This window comes from Gavialis gangeticus, unplaced genomic scaffold, assembly GCF_001723915.1.
Source record: "Gavialis gangeticus isolate Ggan-Ray unplaced genomic scaffold, GavGan_comp1, whole genome shotgun sequence".
Lineage (NCBI taxonomy): Eukaryota > Metazoa > Chordata > Crocodylia > Gavialidae > Gavialis > Gavialis gangeticus.
The window spans coordinates 64,326,775-64,348,384 of NW_017728994.1; the positions used below are offsets into that span (position 1 = coordinate 64,326,775).

The window sequence follows — 21,610 nt, forward strand, 5'->3', positions numbered from 1 at the left end:
AATCTTCACCAGGTATACAATGAAATTTCTGAGCTAGAGAGAGGACGAGGGCACAGGCACAGACACAAGATAAGGGGTGAAGGAGTATAAATGTGAACCTGAGGTTTCTACATTTCATGTAAGTGGCCTAAACCCAATGGGCCAGGCTCTCTCTCTGGTTTTCCATTAAAAAAGTATCAATATTATCCTAATGAGGAAATGAAAAAAAATGCATGAACTCTTAAAATTTAATTTTTTTGAAAAGCTTATGTGTAGTATATACAACCTGGTGGGGATATAAAACAGAGGATACCTTAAACCAAGTTTCGCTTGATCTTAATCTGTGATCTTTTCAAATACTCAAAAGGTTTTCAACCTTAAGCCCCAATTCTGTAATAGCCCAACCCATACATATCTTCTCTCAACTCCAAGACTGGGTCCAAAACCCATTCCTGATTGAACATGTCAACAGTATACAATGAAGCCGGAATGAAGTGTCCCCTCACTTAAAGGACAGAACCATTTTGGTAAAACATAAAAAATTAAAAAATTAAATAAGTTGCACGACATTTATTTTGTAATGTTAACATTAATATCTGTAGAAACATTTTATTGTCAGTACAAAAGTTAACAGATTTTAATACTTTTCCCCCCCCAATTTTAATACGTAAAGCAATGTAATTTGCATTCATATCGCATGGCTATACCAGTGTGAGTAGGTGTTTTGAAAGTAAAAAACACAATACTTTATTTTAAATACAATTGACAAAAATGCAGCAACATTTTGTTTGACACCAGCTCCATGCCTGATATTATGGAATGATTCCGAAATATATTCCGGAGCCAGCATGAACTAATCCCTTAAAAAGATGGCAATATTCCAATGGCAAATTGTCACTATAATAACTTTTCTCTTTAAACTTAAGTTACAATACAGGACCATCCTGAAAAATGCTATTAGGCCAAAAGATCTGGAATCTATTATCAAAATCAATGAAGACGATACCAGTTAATTTGATGCATGTGCAACTCAAGTGTAGAAGCTCAGCTCCTTTTAAAGCAGTACTTTCTGCTATGGTTATAGACAACTTAATGTCTTTCTTTTCTATAGAAACTCATTAAAAGCACTCCTTTTTTCAAAGAATAATGGTGCTATTTTGGCCTTGGAAGTTCTATTAAAATTTATTACTTTAGTGAGACCTACTTATCAAAGATAGAGAAAATAAGATACCTTCTTGTTAAAGGATTTGGTTTTGAGAAGAACAATCATCTGACGCTGAAGTTTAAAATGCAAAGAAATCAAAAGTTTAATTCCCAGAATTAGTTATATACTGTAAATATTTTTTTTTAAAGATCTGACAACTAGTAAAGTCTGAGCAATATATCTACTAGTTCTCTGTGCTGCCTGCATAGAAATGCCATTTAAATTACAAAAACAACAACAATCCTATAAACGATTAATTGTTTTGTACATTACCAATTAGTTAATAAATTAACGATATACCATTTTCCCTGAAAGCAAAGTATTTTCCACCTTTGGACGGTGAAAATTAAGAAATTCTGTGTAAGAACAGCATTTAGCAAATAGCTGTTAAAAAAAGAGACTAATTTGCTAGGTGGATTGGGCATCCATTTTTAAATCAATACAAAAAATAATTCATTGTAAATATAATATATATATATATTTATACATATTTTGAATATATTTACATACATCCAGCACCTATATACTGCATTTGTGCTCTATAAGTGTGTGCCAACATATATTTTCTCCAAATTTTACAAAAATAAACAAGAAAGGCAGACCCAGAGCTTGCCTTAAGTCCAACTGGTCCATTGTACAAATAAAGTCTATTATGGCTTAAAACAAGCCAGAAAATTGATGCAGTTAAGCGAATCTATACATGGCCCATAAACATTCTTCTTCTTGCAGAATATTTTAGAGTTCCAAATTATATAATTCTTTACATAAGTTCTGACTATTTTCCTCCAAGTATTTTTTTCCCTTATATATATCATATGTACAAACAGAAACATAGGGGTCCTGGAGAAAAGATCTTTTTCTTCTTGTGGTAGGTAGGTCAGCGTTCTTGTCTCTCTGTTCCTCTATGGAATAAAAATAGTTTCTTTTCATGTTTTAACACTGCCATTTATATGTTGGTACTTAGGTAGACAAGGTTCATAAGGCATTGGATCAGGAGAAAAAACAGAGTCATCACCTGAGGAACATGAACTCCTAGTGTCAGGGTAACTGGGTGAATACTGTTCAAGGGGTCCACTGAGATCCAAGTATTCCTGGAATAGAAGAAAGAAAGAATTTCTTAAATATATGGCATAAAGGTTAATGTGTTATTGGTCAATCAGTCTGTTTCATGGACCAAAAAAAAAAATCTTCAAAAGTGACCATTTCCTTTACAGCTGATAAAACCAAAGATCATTAGAGAAACTTGGGGGGGGGGGGTTGGAGAGAAAAAAAAAAAAGAAAGAGAAGAAATGTCAATTCCAACATCAGCATTAAGCACATCAGTGGAAATAAACATGTTCTCCACATCAAACAAGGAATTTTCGCTTACAATGATAAAAATGAAATTTTATACTAAATAGAACCATTTTTCTCTAGCACATGGTAATGATTTGGAGAAGAAAAGATGCTTCCAATGTTATATTTCTTTGGTCAGTTTGTGTATCTGTTTTATATAATCTGATATTAAATTAATATTTAAATATGCAGTGACATGCTTACCAAAAGAACCAAAATGAAAAATCAAGAAAACAACTTAATGGACCTGGGTTTCTCTATAATTTTTGCTATTTTGTGTGCCTGTACATATCCTAGAGTAGCAATGACCAAACAAGCATTAAAAAAGGAAATAATATATGTTTAATCCAAGTTTTGGGTTGAGGGACTTTTGCTAAAAACAAGAGTTTTGGCAGGAGAATAAAGCCATTTCCCTCTTGAAATGTTCTCTCTCTTTCAACTTCTAACAGGCAGCTGTATTCATTTAAATGCAAGTGCTTCTTTGCTAAACCACAAGTTATGGTCATATTGATGAGACATGTCTTCTGCCTCAGTCAGTATGTTATAGCACTTAATTTTTTTTTTTAATGACTTGATTAAAATATTTTAAAATCAGAAATGCAATCATCATAATTATTTCTTAAAATACCAAGCCTTTATGCTCATCATTTTAAGTATGGGCAACAAGAAAGGCTTTGAAGTATTTTTCAAATGCAGTGGATAGCAAAATACCTCACCAGTTTGGAGCCAAGGCTGCTCCATACCTTACAGGCAGGGGTTTTTTTTTTTTTTTAGGTAACCTTTATGACCATCTGTGGAAACTATTGATTCATATGGTTATGTTAAGGCAATGGCTCTAAGGGTTGAGAATGGTCAGGTCATTTCTCCTGCAAATGGTGCAGGAGTGACTGGAACACACAAGAGCAGAGATGGGCAAAATGTAGACCGCAGGCCAAATGTGGCCTTCCAAGTGGCCCATGGTGGGTCCCTTACCCCCACCATGCCCAGGTGTTGGGGACAGCCTGGGTTTGGGTGTGTGTGGCCAATCCCACTGCCCCGGGTATGGAGATGCCATCTGGCATGGAGCACAGCCTGTCCTATCCCCACACGTGGCTCTCGGGCATGCTGGGAACTGTAGTCCAAGGGGATGGGTGGCACAGTGGCAGGCTGAGGGCAGCACCATGGCCAGACTCAGCTTCCTGGCAGCCTCTATGGTGGCAGCTCCTTCCGGCTGTGGCTGTCAGTGTCTCCACTGCCCTGGCACTTCAGCCCGTCTGCCCCATACCTACCGCTGGAGACACCAGCGTGGGAGGGGTCTCCATGGAGAACGGCCCAGGACCACCGTTGGTAGGGTGTGCTCAGCCAGGTGGATGGGATGAGCAGGATGGGCAGGCAGGGTCAAGATGACAGGGTGGTGACAGTGCAGCAAGGACAACACAGGGCTGGGACCTGGGGCACAACTGCGATCTGTTACCTGCATGTGCCTGCGATGAGTGCCGGTTCTGGACATGCAGGGAGCGGATCATGGCTCTGGCCCCATTCCCTGCATGTGCCTGTGATGGGAGCCGGTTCTGGACATGAAAGACTTAATGGAGGGATTGTGGCAGTGGTGAGAGGAGCCTAACATACTGCACTGTGGGAAACAATGTCAGGAGCAGATCCTAGATGTGCCAAGTGGCGTGTAGGTGCCCTCACCCTCCCCAGGTTTGGTTGTGCCGTGCATACGCAGCAAGCATCTCCTTCCCTGCCTACTCAGCATGGGCTCCTCCCCACACTCTGAGCCAAACAGCTGATCAGTTCAGAGTCTGTCTGGAGCCTCTGCTTTTATGTGGCTCCAGAGCCCAGGGGATGGACCTTACGGCATCTCCCTCTCTGCTAAATATTGCAGCAGGGGAAAAGGAGACAAGCAATGGGGGCAGTAGTTACCCCCAGTCTCTGGAGCCATGCAAAAACAGGGGCTCTGAGCAGACCCCGCCAATGCTGAGCACTCACGTGCGACAGCTAAAGGGGGAGAGGAATAACTGTATTGCTGCACCCCTTCTAGATCCACCCCTGAGCACTGTACTCTGTGGGGAGCTCGGTAACTAAGATAATTCTGAAGACTTGTTAAAAGTTACACTGAAGGCCTAATTAAATTCCTGAAGCAATGCAGAATTTGGAGGAGAAGGAAGTGTAAAGATCTTTTATCCCATTGGCGATGAGTAGGGGGTGCACATGTACCCCCTGAGATTGGCCGTGCACCCTCTGGAAGTGCTAGCCACAGGACTGGAAGTGCTGCCGGAAGCGCACTTCTGGTTCCGCTGCTGGCTCGGTGATCAGCTGCTCCCTCGGTCAGCAATCGGCTGCTGGGAGACCCCCCACATGAGTGATCTGGTGCCCCCCAGACTCGGGAGGCACCAGTCACCCATGCGCTATCTCTTTGGTTAATACAGTTCAGAATCCTGCTCTGTGCTTTTTAGCACTTAGTCAAATCCCAACATCTAAATATTCTCAGGTAGAAGCAGATCCCCTCAGATCTGGCACTTCTGAAAGCTTGTATAAATCATTCAGAAAAAGACTTCATCTATGTGAATGAGAGAGTCCCAAGAAAAAGTGCAACAGAGAGGGAAATTTCTAAAGCAAAATTAATTTTCAATCTAAAAGGCCAAAATCTTTTCTTTTCAAAATGTAAAAACAATTTTGTAGCACCCCCCACGAACAATGTGACAAAATTGACACAGATTCACAAAGCAGTTTGTGTTGCCGAACCTGCATTTTTTTCACTGAAAAATGCTACAGCCAAAAAGAGTTTGCTCTACTTGTCTTTTTCTTTTGCTCTTAAAAATCTATGCTAGTAATGTTGTGACTGCTGAGATTATCCTTAGAAGTAGCTATGCTTAAACAATAAGAGAATTTTACATATACATGAATGAATCTATGGCTTGATACAAGAAATAGATTTTCAGGCCTTAAAATAAAAAAATCAGTATGATTTTTTAAAAAGTAATACACCTTTTTTGGAATGGGGGTAGTAGAAGGTGTCTCAGTAAGTGGATGGTAATAACCCTCTGGGATTTTGTTCTCTCCCAGACAAATATTTCAGTTAGCCTAATTCACCCCCAGACAGATAATTTAGAGTTCGTCGTTTACTCTGCTTTCTTTTCTGTCTTAGTTACTATGGCTTAAAATCAAATTAAGATAATAAATCCAACATACCATGAACTCTGGGTTGCTCCCCAACATGAAACTAAAGTTGAAATATAAATATTCCCCCTCCCACCTACCCCTGACATCTCCTGGATGCTGATATGCTGAAAATCTTATGAGATACATAGATGAGTAAATGAACATGCTTTAATATAGGTCTCTGTTCTTTTACATAAATCAGTGCATGCAGGCAGAAAAACCACCATTTCATTAGGATACAATTTATCTGTGTGTGACCCCAGAGGAAAAGTGACAAATAGAATTATAAGATAACGGGAACTGAGTTTCATATTTAATAAGTTACATCTATCTCATAAACTATATGCTCTGATCTGCTGCTTAAGAGTGAATAATTTACACACCTCATTAGTTGTGAGAGTGAGAATTCGATCCAAGTCTTCTACCAACTGCTTAAAAGTGGGTCTCTGTGAAGGTACTGCATGCCAGCAATCTCTCATCATCATATAGCTGCAGAAATATGCATTTCACTGAGTTAATTCACCTCATACATCTTAGTTAGACAGTCATTTCATTCCCAACTATTATTAATCATCTGATTGTGTGTTCTAGTAGTGCCTAAGAGCCCTAGTCATGGAACAGAACCTAACTGTGCTAGGCACTGTACAATACTTAAGATTTAGCAACCGTATGATATTTCTTTCTTTTTCTTTTTTGTACTACTACAAGCAACAGTAAAAATCAAGAACCTACATCACAGTATTTGGATTCTGATTCACTAATGCACCTAAACACAAGTGTTTTGCCAAGTTTGGCTCCTTGCCCTTTGTGCACTGTAACTCTTGTTCTTCTCTACTAAAAGTTAATTGTAATACCTTTTATTACGTTCCACCTGCAGGGATTAACCAGGAGAGAGTAAAGGTGGCAAATCTATTGATCTGAACACAAAATGATGCAAGCAGAAAGTCATATATAAACACAACATTTATGGATTTGGGCTACGAGAGATTCTTTGATAAATATGGTATAGCTTTCACGCCCCTGCCCTCCATTGACTATTTATGGATAATATAGAACTATGTTGACCGAATAGCCAAGCACTTTATACTGCACTATAACAGATCTGGAAAAAGAGTGCAATATACTATAGATAAAAGAACTCACACATACAGAGAAATAGAACATTATAGGATTAACTTTACTGGTGACTGTAGATTCAAAATTCTGTAGCAGAGGCATGTAGCATTAACTCTAAAATCCAATATTTTTAATTCAAGCAAAATATTCTGGGGGCCAGAGCAGTAGCTTAGAGCAGTGGTCTCCAAAGTGGGGTGCACACACCCCAGGGGGTGCGGGAAGAAAATATTTGAACTTCTATTTATATTTATATAACTATATGTATATTGGGGGAGTGTGCTCAAAAATTTTTTACTGATAGGGGTGCGCAATCAAAAATGTTTAGAGACCACTGGCTTAAAGCAGGGGTGGGCAAAATGCAACCCGAGAAGCCATTCTATCTGGCCCGTGGAACCCCTAAAAAATTTAGAAAATTAATATTTATCTGCCCCTAGCTGCCTGTCATGTGGCCCTCAATGGCTTGCCAAAACTCAGTAAGCGGCCCTCTGCCCACAATAATTGCCTGCCCTGGCTTAGAGTCTGTGCTGGCTACTGCCCCAAAGCTCTGACTTCTTAGAGCAGTGTTTCTCAACCTTTTCAGACTGAAGGTGCTCCTTTTTAGACTCAAGGAATTCCTCCATAATTTTCTCTGAATTGAGTGGCACTTCATTTCCCAAACTTATTTAATACAGAGTTTACATCCTTACACTGGGGCTGGGCAATGGGAGCAGAGAATGGCCAGGCAGGGATAAGCCTGAGACTGCGCTTAATCTGTTTATATCCTCACACCCTGTGAGACCCTTCAAAGGATCTTGTGGCACCTGGGTTGAGAAGCACTTTAAAGCTGTGCCTATGGCTGAATCGCTGATTCTCCAAATCAGAATTAAATCTTCAGATTTGGCCGAACTAAATCAGAACAGTGGTCCAAATCAGTGAGTTGAATCGCTGTCCCCCCAAATCAGGGCAAATCCGAATTGAATACTGCCCACTTCGCACACCCATATGTATATACACACATATACACATACAGACATATACATATATACACACACACGCGCACACACACACACACACACACACCACACTCACGCACACATACATATACACACATATACACACGCACACACACATACGCACACACACCCACATATGCATAGATAGATAGATAGATATTCTTTATATAAAGATTATATATCTATATCTATATATGTGTGTGTGTGTATGTGTATTACAACTACATATAATATAATAACATTATAATTATATTGTTATAATATGAGAGAGAGAGAACAATAAATCAGCATTCACTGTGTGACAGTGCTTACATTGTACTGATACTTTTCTACCCGCTTACAGTGAATAATGGTTCTTACAGTTCATTGGTGCAGTTGGCAGGCTTATCCATTCTATGTCCTTCTTTAAGCAGCTTAAAAAGTTCCTCCACTGGAATTCCTGGATAAGGTGACCCTCCTAAAGTGAAGATCTCCCACATTAGCACACCAAATGACCAACTATGGGATAAAAAGGGAAGAGCACATTATTAAGTTCATCTTAAGGAAACCCTAGTCATTGTTTGGAACTTCCTATAGCATTGCTAGTTAAGGATCCAGCTCTGCCAGTCTGATTCATACTGAGATCTTTTCTTGTATCTATTAATATCACTGGGGTACCTCAGCATAGCAATAATGAGCATGGGAAACAGGTAGACCCAGCAAAGCAGCCTATCACCCTTCAGAAAAAGATGCAGGATAAGCAAAAGCCTAACTTTACACAGTCTGATTTACACAACAGGAAATCAACATGTGCTTAAAGTTAACCGGACTTTATTGAAAAGGGACCAACATAAGCACTTTCCTAAATGCCTTCCTGGTCTTTGTCTGGTGTTCTCCAAGCTCCCAAGTGGTCAAGTATCTGTGCCATTTGTGAGGAATTATATCCTTTGCCAAAATTATTTATGACACATGCATCCAGTAAAAAAGCTCCAAAATTTTTCAATGACACGTTTAAAAAAAAGTAGATTTGTCAAAAAGCAAAATATTTCATAGGGAAGTTTTGCTCTTAAGGAACCTTGTGTGGAAAACCAAGTAGGTTCAGTTTGGCAAATCAGATGCTTCAAAACTGAGACAATCATTTGTTACATTGAAAAAAATCTTATCCATTAGCTTTAAACCTGAAGCTCCTCATGTATTTCACATGGTTCTTGCAGTCCTGTAAATCCAAGTAGATATGAAGGCACAAAAGTTCAAGCGTTCTGATCCAGATCTTTGTACCTCCATATCCTCCTTTTTTAACCTTATATTAACATTCAAAACCTTTCCCACTTTTCATACTTTTGTTACAGTCCAGTCCTTCATCGTATCTCCATAAAAAAAAATACGAAATTTCTACCAGTACTCAATAAAGCTCTTCTTAACTCAACATTTATGAACATTGTAAATCAGTTCTGAGCTCCAAAAATGACAGGAAAAAAATGGGTTCTGATAGCCCAAGCATGGGACCTCTGGAAAATGGGAACTCTGGTCTTCAATAAATAAATAAATCAATCAATCAATCAATCAATCAATCCCAGCATAAGGGATGTGAATATTAGACAGAAAAAGAAAAATACTGATAAGTGGAATAAACCTCAAGAGGTCATGGCAGCTAGCTTCAGAACGCACACTTAAAAGGGTTGTTCTAGCTTTAAAAGTTCTTTCTACTGCAAGGATTCTATATGACAAAAGCAATACTTTTAAAACTAAAACAAATGTTTTAAGTGAAAGCACTGTGTTTTATATATACTTTGCCTATTTTTAACACAAATGTTGAACAAAAAAATTCAGGACTACTAAAAAAAGTGAAGGAAGTTCGAGCAAATTAGATAGACGCTTTGTAGCTGTCTATCTGTAAATAAGTTCAAGAAGGGGAAACTTCCGCATTGGCAGAAGGAGGTTAGCATTTTCCATTTTTCATGTGCTTTGAAGCCAGGCAGATTAGTAACAGAGCATTGGCTAGCAGTCTACCATAAAATCCTCACTTTCTAAGGGTGACTCCCGCTCTTTTATGAATATGTGAAACACAGACAGTAAACAAGACAGTTTAAGGTTAAAAAAAAGCAGGAAGAAAATATTCATGAAGATTTTCAAAGCTGTCCCTTAAAAAAAAAAAGGCTGAAGTAGAAAGGTTAAATGATTAAATGAAGTTACTCACACATCACTTTGATGCGTGTAAACTCTATCAAACAGGGCTTCTGGAGCCATCCACTTCACAGGCAGCCGGCCCTGGCAATAGAAAAGGGGAGAAATAAGAATCAATACATTAAAAAACTGTAGCAATTTACACGGCAGCTTCCATGATGGATCTGTAAAAATATTAATTTATTCTTAAACATAAATAACTAGAGGTCAACAGTCTGCTGAAACCACCACCCCCACCAGCTCACAGTTTACCTCTGTGCTATCAGATATCAGAAAACACAAGGATCTCCTCTCTCTAGCATCCTGGGATCAAATAAGTGGCATGTAAGTTCATGCCCATTTAACTCCCACATTGTCCACTGATGGGAGCAGGAGGAGGAGAGGGGTCAGTAGTCTAATGTGCAGAAGGTCATTCCACATGGGTCCTCCATAAACAGATGTATGTTAATAAATCTTTAACAAACAGGCCAGTGGAGAGAGAAGTTGAACAAGTGAGGTCAGGGCTGTTGGATTTACTTGCTCCCCATACGCCAAATCCCTGCATGGTGGGCAGAGGAACTACATAGGCCTGTAGCCTTTGCATTTCCAGCAACAAATCTGCATGCGATCTGGAATGTGTGATCTTGAATTGAGAAGGTGTTTCACTTCCTTCACCGCAACTGGTATGTGAGTGCCTGTAGAACCCCTGGTTTCCCTGTGAGTGTTCACGTGCAAGTTATTTTCACCAATTAACAGTTTAAAGGAATACATCTTCATAACGAATCCTTTGCAGAGATGCAGCCAATTGAATCAGAAGTTTTGAAAGCACTTCAAATGAAATTGTGGTTACTCAGGACTTCTGAAAAAACAGGTACAAGGTGTCTCATATTAATTAGCTCAAATAATAGTCTTTTTGGAAATTAGGAACCTATCTGCTTTGCTGAAGATCAGACAACAGCAGCAGCAACATGGAAAATGAAAACTGTTTTACAGCTTTCCATCCCCCACTTTGCTGCCATTGCCCTCCTATGTTCACAAGTCTGCCTGCAATACAAGTCCAGACAGAAATATATACAGCAACATGCAGTAGCCAGGCACCTTAAAGGAAACATTGTACTGTTTACTACACGTTTTCAGAGACCTTGTGCCTGATGCAAAGCCTATTGAAATCAATGGGAATCTTTCCATCCATTTCAATGGGCTGTCTCTCAAGCCCAGTGAAAAGTAATACTTTGTTTTATCACTTATAGCGAATTGCATAATACACATCTTCTCTCAGGTTATGTAGAAAGATAACCTTCATTGCTCAATAAGAGGGGACAGAGACACTTTTGCCCTTGATCACTATTTTCTTCTCTGTGATTAAAAGTTAGGCACAAGTCCATTAGGATTAGAATTGCAGTATTTCAAATGAACCATTTAAAGAAACGCTTGGTTCCAACAATAAGAAAACCATCCACTTACATTAGTAGTCTTTTTGTAATAATCTATATTGTTGATGTCTCTGGCCAAGCCAAAGTCTGCTATTTTCATTACATTGTTTTCAGTTACCAAAACATTTCTTGCGGCTAAATCTCGATGAATGCACTGAAAAAGGAGGAGGGGAAGGGGAAAATTACTGAACAGAAGATAAATAGTTTTAAAAAGTGAAATTATTTCTAACAAGTGGTGACAGTTCTAATTTCTTCTACAGTTTAAATGGTGAGAAAGTCATATAATTATGATAACATGATCAAGCAAAGGGCACATGGGAGATGATTGTAATACCTATTTTTTTCATCATTTCCAGTTTTTAGAATTGATCTTCAGAGCAGCTCTAAAACCTAGAAATTGCTCAGAAAAGCCCATCTTTAGGAAAGTTACAGCTCAGTTTTGCAGCAAAGGGAGGCTTGATTGCTTAGCCAAACTGAACCAAAGCTGCTTCACCATCCCGTCTAGGCTGCTCCAATACAGGTTTTCCAGATTTTTATTATAAATCTTGTTACTGAGTGTTTTATTATTATGGCTTCCTCAAATTACATTAAATTTATGTGGCTCCAAACTGACAGCCTAGACCAATGCAACCATTTGAACCTAAGAGTTTGGAATAAAATAAATGTAAATATAATCTGGTAAAGAACTGATGGTGACATGCTCTGTGGGTCTAGAGCAGTAGTTTAGAGCAGTTCACGGACCCTGTGGAGTCCACAGACTATGTCTAAGGGGTCTGCAAAAGAGGACTATAATCAATCAAAAATATGTGAACACCCACAGAAAAAATTCAAAGGGGTCTGGCACCTCTATTCACAATTGTGTAGGGGGTCTGCAAATGAAAACAGGTTGAAAACCACTGGTCTGGAGAGTAAACATGTATTTACGGTGCGTCCTTATTTTGTCCATCAGTCTAAAATGGTGGATGCTATCTGGTGCAGTCCATTTGGTTTCTAGAAGCCCCCTGCAAAATTCTCCCAATCTCAATTGTTTTCTTCTTCACATCGGCACTCCCGAAAATTTGCAATTGATCTTTTCCAAGCCTGGAGAGGAAATTTTGGCTGCTATGGTTACCCCTACTCAGTTAAAGCAGCTGTATCATGAGTAATAGAAGGTGACATCAAAGACATGTTAAGAAATATCCCACTTGCATTTCTCCCCAGGATGTCCTACTTCTTCTGGAGCTACATATCTTAACCCTTTTTCTATTATTTTGGATTATTCTTCTGTGACTGCTTTTGATGCTGGCATATGCAACCTCCTGGCACACAAGACAAAACCATTAGCTGAATTCTACCATATCAGCTGGCTCTTATATGCTGTAGCATGCCTTGGGAGTTCCCTGTAATTTCTTACCCTCTACAGGTAAAGGTAGGCCTGCCTATCTTCTGCGCTCCCCTATGTTAGCATAGGTGACCTCACTAATTGCATTTGTGGATACATAAAACCAGCCTTCAGAAGAGGCTGTCTGGAAATCAAGTTTTGCACCTGACTACTCCTAAGAGGTTTCTAGCTCAGTGGAAGGTACTCTGCCCATCTTTCCTGCACAATCTAGTGGTTTTCAATCTGTTTAGATGTAAGGCTCCCCCTCATCTGACTCAGGGCACCCCTAGCTCTTAGGTTCTCACTCATTTCTTGAAAGCAGAAAAAAAAGAGAGAAACTTTTCTATTGCAAAGAAGTCTGAAAGACCACAACACAGCAGAATGTCTTTAGCACTACAGGTTTCTACTTGAAATGTATGGGTTTAATCTTGTGAATAATGTTTGTACACCTAACAGTGCCAACAGTGCATGGCACCCTTGAAAGGACCTCAGGGCACCCCCGAACTGATGCACCCAGGTTGAGAATCATTGATCTAAGGTAATCAGATCAGGGACCTCTGCTCACAGGAGCCCCAGCACCTATTGCTAACAGAAATTTGGATCATCAGCATTGCAAGGTGAAAAATTCCACCAAACGTTGCTGCCACTGAGAGCAAAATCTGATTGGCCCTCTCCATTACTAATTTACTCTGTGTTCTTAATGAGTTGATCCAAGTGATTCTCAAACTGTGCTTGGTAAAATGACACACTTTCAGTGGTGTGCTTTAGGAATTCGAAGACACAGTATTCAAAGGAACAGAAACAGACATTTCTGAAGATGTTTTTTCAATATCCCATTTGCAAAAGTACCAAAGCCACGTAGGAGCCTTGAAGTCGGTGAGCCTTTGACTTCCAAGACCCTTCTGAAAAACCAGACTTGTGCTCTCACGTCTCTTTGGTACTTTTGAAAATTTAACTCATAAAGCCTGCATACTATGGGTGTTGACCAAAAGTTCCTTGTATTTGCATTTACATTTTTCATGCTATTTTTTTTTAATGCCTCGGCGAGCCGTTCATTGGGTTGAAACAACAAGAGAGCTGGTCTTCTCACGGTGTTTTAGTTCCTGGATGGTGGAAATACCGTGAGAAGATCAGCTTTTATTATTTCAGCTCAACAAATGGCTCCCTGAGGGGGAAAGAGCTAGTGAAATACAAATGTAAATAGTGAGATATTTGAAAAACCAGAATGCATAGTTCTAGTATATACTCCCTTTGTTTTCTCTCTGCTCTCACCCTTGTGTAATGCTTTACCTTCTGTCAGTTCTGCACTACACTGATCAGCTCCTCCTGGATGGGGACTGGCTGAAGGATGCAATGACTCTCCTATGGATGCGTGCTTTTTTGGCAATAAGCTATAAGAGCATTCCAGTGTCTGTGCTCCTGGGGCACGCCCATGTTCACAGAATGTGCCAGTACAGATGCTTGGATTTTTTATTCTTTTTTAATTATTCCTTTCATAGTGATTGCCTCCTTTTTTGGCTGGACACCCTGTACTACAAAATCACGACTCATCCTTAGTAAAGTGTTTCTTCAAGATGGGTGCCCCAGGGTACATTGCCTAATCCTACATTCACACTTAATCCATTAGCCAGTCAATTTCACACGGGTGACCTGCTTCCTTTCCAGTCTCTCTTGTTGTAATTTGGCTTTTATCCTTTCTAAAATACACAGGTAAAAACACATTTGGACACTACACCTGCTATCAGATTTGTACTGGAATATACACACATGTAATTAAACTGAATAGCTCTGCGTGCAGCAGGATTGGATGCTTCATTCTTCTTGGTGGTTGCAAAACAGTCCTAGCCCAGTGAACTACCGAGGGGCCCATAATCTGCTCAGCACCTTGCAGGAAACGCTCACTACCTCTGAGAATCTCACCATAAGTCTCAAACACAATCCACCTTAATGAATTTCTTTCATTAACTTAGCAATATGGTCTGTTTACAAAGCTGGTTATATGGGACCATTTATGGGTTTCCTAATTCTAATTTAATCCAAGGCCCTAGTTATAGAAGGTTTTACCAGAAATAGGTCTCTAGGGTAGAGTAAGTAAGTTTGTTTTTCTTACAAGTACTGGTTTCAGGTAGTTCAGCTCATCATTTTCAACGAATAATTTATTCAATTTGCTTTTCCTGTTTCCTCCATTCACAAATTCCCCACAAACACCTTACAAATTTTTAAATAACATTTGTTATCATTAGGCAAATCATTTTGATAACAGACTCCATTTATATTGCACATTCAATATTTGAGCTGGGTTTATAGCTTTGATTGGAAACATAGGACACCTGGTGTAGCATTATTCCCAAATGGAGGGAACATAGTACTTACCTGGCAAGTACCTGTGCTTATGACTTCAAAGTTCATTTTAGGCAAATACACTCTAATATTTACTTTAAATTATCTGGTCTTGGCCCTTGCTTTACAAGATACTTGAACCTAATTTAAACTCTGAACACAAGTGGTCCCCCTGAGACCAATAAAGCCTATCAAGCGCCCAGTTAAGGACCTTGCTGGATTGGGGCCTTTCTATTGGTAAACACATTCTCCAATACAAACAGGGGAGAACAAAAGTGAAGCAACTTATTTTAAAACAAGCAAAGTATTTTACAGAGTATTTGCCCAGCTACACCTACTTTCTGTGAAGCCAAATATTCCATGCCTCTTGCCAACTGATACGTGCATGATACTAAGTCTTTGAAGGTCATCTGTTCTTCTGGCACCCTGTTAATATCGAACGAATATTCCATTCCAGGAGGTCTCCGTGCTCGCAGGTATTCACGCAGATTCCCTTTAGAAGCATATTCTACTATTACATACAATGGACCTTTAGATAAAGAGAACACATGGGATGAGAACTCGAACACATATAAAAGAAAAGAATTATTTAGACCAGGTGTCTGTGGCAAGGCAAAATAAGGCAGCGAGGTATGAAGCTGTGCCACTGCTTGCCCCTACCTCTGCTCTGAGCTGTCTGATGCCACCCCAGTCCTCCCTGCTCTGGGCCAAGGGCTGCTCTCTCTCGTGTCCTACTGCAGCTGCTGCTGACTCCGTCTACACCACTGATTCCAGTAGCCACCAATTCCAACCAGGGACAAATTTAGCAGCAAGAGAAGCAATGGCTGCAGTAACGCGGCACAAGAGAGGACGGGGAAGGCTGGGGCAGTGCTGCAGAAAATCTTTTTGGGGCAGAGGAAGAAGACTGCTCTGCTTCCCCCAGAATTGCCACCAAGATCCCAGCTGCTCAGCCTGCATGCCGTCCTTGGTGGGCTTGATCTGGGCTGTGGGCCGCAGGTTGCCAACCCATGATTAAGAGTGAAATACAAGGTTTTTTATTGTGCTTTTCATTCCTGTAGTGCTGTACAAGCATTCATTATCTAACCCTCACAAGAGCCCAGTTAAATTAGTACATTCTAAAATTAAATCAGGAGTTAAATTAAAGATGAGGAACTGAGGCAATGACAGCAGTAATTAACTTGACCCAGTACAGAGCAAATCAGTCGGAGAGGCCCTGGATAAGAATTTCGAAGCACCTAAATCACAGCTCAAAGATTATTCTCTCCAGACCACTCTGACTTCTGACCTAAAATATTTTCACTGCAAAAACAACATAACCCCCCAGAAAAGGTGTAACTGCTTTTCCAAAGATGTTAATTTTCCTGTCACAGCTCTGATCAGCCTCATAGCTCATAATTAGCTTCTATTAACAGAGCGATTAGACATGCATATCATAAAGCTAGTCATTCCAAGTTTAAAAGGGACACGTTTCTTAGGATTGACAGGTGTGCAAAACTACTAGAAAAGCCAAAATAAGTTTAAAAAGGTTTCACACAATGCAGTCCCTTTTAACATAAAAAGCTTCACAGCATCTTTATAATTAGATACAGAAGGGGGAAATATTGCTGCTAAGCTGAAGAAATATCTAAAAGTCCCATCACAGCATGTCTGTTTCCTGAAGAAAGAATTCTTGAAAAAATGATGATAAATGAGATTTTTTTTTCCAAGGCCTGTTCGAGTGAGCATGCTGGGCAGCTTTCTGTTATGTACTCACCATCCTGTGTGCAGGCTCCAAGAAGATTGATGATATTTTTGTGCTTCCCGATCATCTTCATCATCTCCATTTCTGACACCAGGTCAGACAGATCTTTTTCTGTAGCATCATCTACACAAGTCACAACAAGATCAGCTCACGTTTTCTGGACTGCCACATACAGTCAGCAACTTGAAGAACTTCAGCGGAGCCCATTAGACATTTATCAGGTGGTGTGATGCCATCTAAGTCTCACACATTTAGAAATAAATGTGGGTTTTTAGGATTTGTGTCATGTGACAAAAGTCACGTGACCCATTAAGCAGCTGTTCCACTCTCCAGATACAGTCTGGTCCACCAACTCCCTTCTGTAACATTTTAAGAGGAGCCATAGAATATGGCAAAACTGCCTTGAAATTATATAAGCTGCTCTGGACTCTCAAGCACATTAACAGCTAAGCCTTCTCTAAAAACTAACCTTATAACTAAATTAGTAATATGCATATATCCAGAAATGGAAAATTGTGATCAGCTACCTCAGTATATACCAACTGTGGATTTCATTATATCAGAGACAAGAACCAAACAATTTCTAACAATACACTGATTTGCTTGTAAATACACATTGCTAAAGATAAATAGGCTGTCAAAAGCACTGATTTATACTGAAAACTGCTGAAGGCTGAGGTCAACTATGTGAACCCTGACCCTCTACAATTATTGAGTTCAGAGGCAACAAAAGAAACATTCTTGATAAAAATTACCACCTCGCTCCCACCCCCCACAACCTCCCAAATCTCCAACCCCCTCCAATCTTCTTACCTTTCAACATCTTCACCGCCACAGTAACTGATTCTTTCGGCCTGTCTTTATCGATTCCCACTGCTTCTGCCATGACAACTTGCCCAAAGCAACCTTCCCCAAGAGGTTTACCTAGCGTCAGCCTAGAGGTGTAAACAGGGGATTAGCACACAGCATCTGGTAGAGGGATGGAACCAGTGAAATTCCAGAGCTCCGCATAAAAAGCTTTCAACAACTTGCTGTAGCATGAAGCATTTATCACATGGAACTAATGAAACTCTTGTGCAGACTAGTTTTCATGCACACTCTAGTATGTTTGTGTAGTGACAGTACAGCAAGAGGCCAATACAGGCAGAACAGTTAACTAAACACAGTTTTTAAACTCCATTTATACTTGTAATAACACAGACTACATTTGGTCAGATGTGCAGATGTGCAGGGTTCACAATACAGAGTACAATGTCCTAAAAAAAAAAAAATGATGCAACCAAACAACAACAGAACTTTTCACATCGCTATAATACAGTTATTTTCTTTTCCAGCCAGAGCACAAGGTGATGAGGAGGGGTTTATTTGCACACGTGTGTGGTTTCAGTTCAGCTTCTTAATTTGTAAATGGCACAATCTGTGTGTATCAGGATGATACCAGCACCTGCAGAACCATTTCAGGTGGTTCATGTGGTACACATCCATAATCTAGACATTAACATATTTTTTCAAATAATTATAATCTAAATCAAAGTTTGCTCTCCATTTCCTGTTCAAGGCAGGGATAAGGGCTCTCTTTCCAATGACTTCTTCAGCTGAAGGCAATAGATAGGACAGAGACAATAATCCAATGGACAGTGCTAGGCAAGTATAGCCCACATTTCTCCCACTTGTGGGTACCAGGGCAGTCAGACAACCTTCTCCTTGTGAAAAAAAGAAGGAAAATCATGGGACGAGGTGTGATTACAGGAATATGACAACAACAATCAAACAACTAGTGAAGAGAAGAGTGGGGATGTGACAACCGATATATCTTGATCCTTCATGGGGAGAAATTGAGTGTTACCTTTACCTAGTATAGATGCTACCTGGACACTATTTCTTTGCTGTATGCTTTTTGTGGCCCCAGATGTCCTGAGAGACAGAGGACAGCCCCAGATCCTGGCTTTATGGGGAGCAGGAATTGGGAACGTGAAGTCTGATTCTAGCTGAGCTATCATGGTAAGAACAATCGGTACCTATTTTACCAGCGTGTGCAAAATGAAGTCTGGCCAAGATTTATCTGGTAGCAAAGCCCACTAACAGTCTTAAATCTCAAAGCTGACAAATAAATAAAAAGATTTCAAAACAATGAGAGCTGAAAAAAATGGGGTCCCATGCATAATCAAACAAAGCCCAGGAAGGTAGTGATCAGCCTTGACAAATAATAAATAGCCAGATTCTGGCCAAGTAGCTTAAGGCCAGATTTTGATGCCTTTACTCAGGTGGAACAACATATTCCTCAACAGATGGTTCTGCTGAAGCAGTCACGGAAACCACTCCAGGATTTCATTGCTGTTGCTCACTTAAAGAAATTAGAATCTAGACTGAGATATAAGTCACGTACCAAAAAAGCTCACAAGGATGGGGAGCTGCAACCACTCAATATGAACAGACATACGGAGCAAAGCTCTGACCACACGTTTACGTTTACTCCCAACTGAGGTAAAAGAGGGTATAATATTCACATCAAGAGGGGGAGATAAGACCAATGCTAAATCGTATGAAAAACCACCCGTCTCCTTGGACATAACACAGCTAATAATAGAAAGAATTTTTGCTGGGGAATTTCAGAGACCCTTTAAAAATATTGCCTTAATAGTGTCAAAAATGCAACAGCACACTGTGTGCCTGTTTTTAAAGCACATACCAGTTTGAAAAGGTGCAAAGACTGAAGGGCAGCGTATGCTACGCTGAGGTCATTCTGCAATTTATCCAGAATTTCAATTGAATTTAAGATCTTGGCAGAAACCAAACATTTGCATTGGAAAATGGTTAATTTATGTGTCTTGCACTGCTAGCACGAGTGTAACAATCCTTTCATTGTGTGCCTGCTCCCCTCAACCTAATAAACTGCCTCTAAATAGCCTCCTTTCATTGGAAACCCGCTTCACCTACATTTGTGCTCAATGTTGTTTTTAAATGTTTAGCACACTAACATTTTCCGCGTGTAGTGTATTCCCCCAAGGGCGAGGGCTGACAAAATTATGTATACTGGCCCTCACTGTTGACTAGAGTATTGCAGGTGGCAATTACAGTGTATTGCACTGGTTTTCAGCTACATAATTAAATAATTTCCATAACGGTTGTCAAAATGTATATGATTACAGCTCTTCCATCTAAGTTCATAATACTGAGTTTTCAGAGAAAGCTGTTCATAGTTAAATTAGGTCATTTCCTCCAATATTTTTTAAATTAATATTAACTCTAATATATGCTTAAATTTCACCTGTAGTAATATTATCTCTTACATGCATACATTTTATATTCAGGATGACGTTTATAGTTTAAATTATGCTCCTACTCATCTTGCTCATCAAAATGTCCTGAGCCTCACAGCTTATAATGCTAGTATTATTAAGGTATGTTGGTTTCTATAGCCAACAGCAGCTGGACTGGATACATCAGCACATGAGAAAGTAATGTTGGTCCCATCGTGACTGGCTATAGACTCCCTTGAATAACCTTCCCTAAATAACCTGTCCATTTATAGCTGGGTTGACTGGGAGTGATCTTGGCACAAGACAGGAACTGGACTTGACACTTGGGAAAGTACGGAGAGACCTTAACTGGACTGCTAATACACCCCTCTCCTCCTGTCCCCCTCTTACATACACTAACCTAATTTCAACTGAATAGATTTTGACAGATAAATCTAAATATATCAAATGTAATTATGCTTTGTAACAGTTTTAAACCAAAAAGATACCTCTACATTCCTATATTTAAAAAAAAAGGTCTTTGATAGTTATCACTGATGATTAGGAATATTTCATGGACAAATTGTGTGGGTCTGATTGTTTTAACTATTAATAATATGATAATACCCATTGATGATCCATGTTGTATATACCCTATTAATTCAAAATTAAAATCTGCTTCTTAACTACTAACCAATTTGCTACAGGAGTTTACTAAAAAACTTTCTACAGGTGAATTCCAAACATCCAAATGTCCCTCCAGGACATCTGAAACTTTTGAACTTATTCTACACATAAAATTTGGTGTCCGTACTAACTTTGATTTTAAAGAACTGCATCTGATGTTTAGCAAGGATTCAGGAACCTGGTGTTTTCATTTGTTTCTATTAGGAAAAAAGCATACAGCAAAAATAATCCTTGTAGACAGTTGGAAAGAAAGCCTCCTCAGGGGATTGTCATGACTCTTCAATATATTTCAATGGTAATAGTGGAAGCAAATGTACTTACTTATCTCTCGGGAATTCCCATTTGGGGTCTTCTGGCAGTTCATACTCGGAGACACCTGCCAGCATTGGGGCATCTGCCGTTGAGGAGAGGCGAGTGGTTATTCTTACTAGAGGTGTGTTGGAGTTCATGGAGGAGCTCGAATCTGCAGATACCTGTTGTTGGAATACAAGATGCAAAAACAGAAGATGTAGTCTTGGCCCAGCTGTTGGACAATGGCAGTAAACGATAACTAAGCCAGCTGATATAAAAGGCACTAAGAAAAAAATAGTGGTTTGAAACCACAATAAACATGCCAGTATAATTTTTGACATATTTTTCTTCCCTTTTATATAAAGTACTAACACTGATTCAGTTACCAATAAAAGAGAGTGGTTGTACACAGATGGAACTACAGGTGTATAACCACTCACCATTAATCAAGTTCACATCAGTTCTCCTCTCCCTTTCTTTAAATGATGTCATTGAAACACATATAGTCAGAGTTATGCCCTGCCTCCCCAACTTAAAAAAAAAGAACCAACCCCCACAACCCACCACCAAAAACAAAAAAACCCTGGACATAAAGGGACACATTTTT

The 21,610-nt window shown here is 39.5% G+C and overlaps 1 protein-coding gene across 8 annotated transcripts in view; it reads right to left on the reverse strand.

Moving 5' to 3' along the window:
• Positions 1 to 534: 534 nt before the first annotated feature.
• FGFR2 (fibroblast growth factor receptor 2) overlaps positions 535 to 21,610 on the reverse strand; it is a 109,876-nt gene continuing 88,800 nt past the window's right edge. For 5 of the 8 annotated variants that reach the window (XM_019502929.1, XM_019502928.1, XM_019502925.1 and 2 more), the window contains 10 exons: positions 21,034 to 21,185; positions 17,600 to 17,721; positions 16,799 to 16,909; positions 15,384 to 15,574; positions 11,377 to 11,499; positions 9,947 to 10,017; positions 8,131 to 8,268; positions 6,046 to 6,151; positions 2,199 to 2,274; positions 535 to 2,085 (listed from right to left, as the gene is read on the reverse strand). In XM_019502929.1, coding sequence (XP_019358474.1) covers positions 1,919 to 2,085; positions 2,199 to 2,274; positions 6,046 to 6,151; positions 8,131 to 8,268; positions 9,947 to 10,017; positions 11,377 to 11,499; positions 15,384 to 15,574; positions 16,799 to 16,909; positions 17,600 to 17,721; positions 21,034 to 21,185 — 1,257 coding nt within the window. In that variant the 3' untranslated portion in view covers positions 535 to 1,918. The other 3 variants (XM_019502931.1, XM_019502930.1, XM_019502927.1) reach the window with 1 other exon arrangement.